Here is a 4,439-nt window from a genome sequence, read left to right on the forward strand (position 1 = left end):
AGAACTACCAGAAATACAAGCTGGGTTTAGAAGAGGCCATGGTACTGGGGATATCATCATAAATGTCAGGTGGATCTTGGCTGGAAAGCAGAGAGTACGAAAGGAATGTCTGCGTTTCATTGACTGTGTGAAGACTGTGTGGGTCACAACAAATTGTGACTAAACTTGAGAAGAATGGGAATCCCTGAACACTTAATTGTGCTCATGTGAGACCTATACTTGGACCAAAAAGCAGTCATCAGAACAGAACAAGGAAACACTGCAGGTTTCAAAATAAGGAAGGGAGTATGTTAGATATGCATGCTGTCTCCATGTCTTTTCAATCTGTATGCAGAACAGATCACTCAGGAGGCATCGAGATTGGAGGAAGACACAATGCAGTTAACAAAATCTTGCTTGCTGAAACTGAGGAGGGCCTGAAGCATTTGCTGCAGAAAGTCAAGGGCTGTAGTCTGCCCTATGGATTGAAGCACAATATCAAGAAAATGACTCACCACTGTGACAACTGGCAGTATCATAATAGAAGAAGAGACTGAAATTGTTAACAATTTCAGCTTGCTTGGTTCCACAATTAACAGTCTTGGTGCTAGCAGTGAGGAAATAAGAACATTAATTGCATTAGGGAAATCTGCTGTCAGGGACATCTCCAGAGTGCTAAAGAGCACAATGTTAGTCTAGACCCTAAGGTGTGCAGGCCATGATATTTTGCAATTACTTGTGATGTATCAGAGAGCTGGGCAGTGACCAAAAAGGACAGAAGAAGAATTGATGCATTTGTGGTGTTGAAGAGTATTGGACATACCATGGACTGCCAAGAGAACTAACACGTCTGTCCTGGAGACTGTGAAGCCAAGCTGTTCCTTGGAGGCAAGGATTTTGAGGCTCTGTCTCACATACTTTGGGCATGTAGCAAGGAGGGACCAGACTTTGGAGAAAAACATCATGCTTGGAAGGGTAGAGGGACAGTGAAGGAAGGAAGGACTGACCCCAGATGAGATGGATTGACACAGTAGGATTCAGAGCTATTGTGCATAGTGTCATTATGAGTTGTGGTCGACTCAAAGGCACACAACATTAGCTAGATGTTTTAAGTAAAGCGACACTTGTATTTCCCCATCCTTCTGTCAACTGCTGTATGGTATGTGTTCAGCATATAAACTGTAAAGGTATGGAGAAAGAAAACATTCCTGATGCACTCCATTTTTTATTTTGAACCAGACAGTATTTCTTGCTCTGGACAGCAGCTTCTTGGTCTTGCTTGGCATAGGTTTCATATGAATAGACCATTCAAGGTGCTGGACTTTATAAGGATGTGTGTGGCATCAGGATCAGAGGAAGACTACCTGTGTTATACAGATACAGCCTTGCTCTCTGAAAGTCAGGAGGACTTAAAGTGCTTGCTGCAGAAGATCAAGGTCTACAGTCTTCTATATGGATTGCATTTCAACATCAAGAAAACAAAAATCCTTACCTCTGGGCTAATAGGCAGCATCATGATAGATGAAGGGGAAAAAAACTGAGATTGTTTACAATTTCATCTTTCTGAGATCCAGTATCAACACCCCTGGCACCAGCATTGGGAAAATTTTCTGTCAGGACTTCTAAAGTGCTAAAATGCAGCAATGTCAGTCTAACAACTAAGGTGCATCTGAACCAAGTCATGGACTTTGCAATTGTTCAATATGTATTTGAATGCTGCACAATGATTAAGGATGACAGAGGCTGTAGCAATGCCTTTGACTTACGGTGGTGGAAGAGTATTGAATAGCCTATGAATTTCCCAAGGAACCAAACAGAAAAGCACTGTCCTGGAGAAAGCAAAAACAGAGTGCTTCTTGGAGGCAAGGATGGTAAAACTCCATCTCACATACTTTGGTCATTATCAAGAAAGCGTAGTTCATGGAGGTGAACATTAAGCTTATAAGGGTGGAGTGAGGGTCTATGGAAGAGAGAAAGATCCTCAATGAGACAGATTGATACAGTGACTGTGGCAATCGGCTCAAGCATGTCAGAGATCATGAGGATGGCACAGGATAGGCCAGGGTTCAGATATTCTGTTCACTGGGTCACTAAGCATCATGCTTGACTCAATGGTACGTAAGAACAACATGGTAGCTGAGGTCATCTTGGCTAGATTATAGATAACAAAGTCAGAGTCAAAATGGAGAAGGAAGGGATTAAGTGAGCCTGAGTACTTATGTCTTTTCATATCCTAAAGTTGGTAAAAATTGTGCTTTGTGAAAAAGAGAATTTGCTATTTCCTAATAACTTTTTATCTTCTATTTAGAAAGAAAATATGTTAGAGGACACATGCCATGCAAATGATTTTATGTCTTAGATGCTGCAAGATTATATGTCTTAGGTGCTGCAAGGTGCGGCCCTCTGATAACTTTAAAGCATAAAAATATTTATGTGTCACCACTTCATAGAATGGTCCCATCACCTTTTTAATCTGGTTATAATGACTTATATAGCGGTAACTGTCCTATAACCATGAGTTGATTTTAGGAATAGAAACCACATAAAGATAAAACAAGAGTGATATTCTGACCAAATGGTAAACTTACCAGCTCTATAAGGAATAGTTCTGAAATTCTTGAATATGAATGAGAAATACACTTTTTATATTAGTTATGATATATTATTTTGGACTTTCTCCCTTTTTGCAGTTGCACCCATAATTATTTTACTTTGGTTACTAGCACAAATAGCTGGAATGAACAAGATTTGCTATAAATTAACATATCTACCCTCTATACAGAGCACATAATACTTTTTATTGGACAAAAACAAAAAAAGAAAAAACACCACCAAAAACAGTTGCTGCTGAATCATTTCCAACTCATTGCTGCTCCATGTATGCCAGAATGGGACTCTGTTCCACAGTCATTTTGGTAGTTCACCAAGTCTTTTTTCTTAGGAACCTCTGGAAGGACTTGAGCCTCTATCTTTTTGGTTGGTAAATGGGTGGATGGATCAACCGTATGCACCAAAAGCACCACCAGACTTCTTTCATTGCACAGAAATAAAAATAAGCCCATTGCCATTGAGTCAGTTCAGTCTCAGTACCTCTATAGGGAAGAGTACAACTGCCCCACAGTTTCCAAGGTAGACTGTCCTGTTGAGCAGTTGGTGATTTTGAGCCACTTGTCTTTTCATTAGCAGCTGAGCATTTAACCACAGTGTTTAAAACCACATTTATTTCTGGAGTTAGTGATGACAGTTGTACCATTTACTAAAAATATAATAAATGCTCCAGTTTTATGAAAATGGAATCAAGTCTCAGAAATAAAAAAAAAAAACTTTAAAATAAATAATAAATAAAAATGCCCTAAAATGTTGAAATATTTTAAAATGAAATAAGCTTTGAATTTATTTAAACTACAATTTATATGGCATATGAGAATTATTTGGTAAATAAATATCAGAAATATAAAACAATATTAAAACAGATGCTTTAACTTGTGACTATTCTGATATCCCCCTTTACATTTGCTTCTATTTTATTATTATTAATTTCCAAATTTAGGTTTTGCATTACTTTGGAGAGCATATTATCATCTTTTTTGTCTCCAGAGGCAGCCCCTTTTCTAAGGGCTTCTTCTGTTACAATAAAAACCTGTTCAGTTGGTTGAAGAATGCTTATTCCATAGCCATTGTTGTTATATATATGATTGTTAGTCATCTTCAACTTGGGTGCTGGAAGAACCTATTAAATTATTCAAAGAAATTAGTTTTTCTATCAATTAATGTATTATTAAACATTAATATAGAGCTTTTTCTTGGGAAAATAGCTTTCTTTAAAATAACAGAGTATTTTAGTTTTATAGTGTTGATGTTGTTGTATGCTGTCAAGTCACTTGCAACTGATAGCGACCCTTTGTATAACAGCCCTGGAAACCTGCTCTATTCTGTGCCAACTTTACTATATCTGACAAGTGTTCTTTTCCTCATCCTGATTAATATTAACTATGAAAATATTTAATGAAAAATTGGTAACTGAACTTTCCAATCTATTTTTACCACTTATTATTTAAAGAACTGATTATAGATGCTGGGGTTATGGCAACATCCAATGAAGCTGATTTCTAATATAACATGAAAATAAAGAATTCCAGATAAGGATATAATATGCAGAAAATGAAACAGGGCAATGTGATGCCATGACTAGATAAAAAGAGGATACCAGGTAATTAGAATCTCCTTTTAAGGAAAAGTGTCTTTGAAAAAGGACAGCTATTTTTAGGCAGGAATAATGAGTTAGCCACTTTAAGATTCAGTAGAAAAAGTTCTTAAGATAAAGTGATCAAGGGGAGCTCTGGTGGCCTAGTGGTAAGGAGCTGCAACTAAAATCCCAGAGGCGCACGGTTCGAATCCACCAGATGCTCTGCCGGGGAAGGAGGGACAATCTCCTCCTGTACCAGTCAGATCTGATTTGA

The 4,439-nt window shown here is 37.8% G+C and overlaps 1 protein-coding gene across 1 annotated transcript in view; it reads right to left on the bottom strand.

Annotated features, from left to right (window-relative positions):
* Positions 1-3,336: 3,336 nt before the first annotated feature.
* The window catches only part of SHCBP1L (SHC SH2-domain binding protein 1-like), an 85,747-nt gene continuing 84,644 nt past the window's right edge, over positions 3,337-4,439 (bottom strand). Inside the window, exon 10 of the mRNA XM_006887750.1 lies at positions 3,337-3,709. Within this exon, the coding sequence (XP_006887812.1) occupies positions 3,458-3,709 (252 nt within the window). The 3' untranslated portion in view covers positions 3,337-3,457. The remainder of the gene's footprint in view (positions 3,710-4,439) is intronic.

Source organism: Elephantulus edwardii, unplaced genomic scaffold (assembly GCF_000299155.1).
Source record: "Elephantulus edwardii isolate Elephantulus edwardi_28Jun2011 unplaced genomic scaffold, EleEdw1.0 scaffold00061, whole genome shotgun sequence".
NCBI classification, from domain to species: Eukaryota; Metazoa; Chordata; class Mammalia; order Macroscelidea; family Macroscelididae; genus Elephantulus; species Elephantulus edwardii.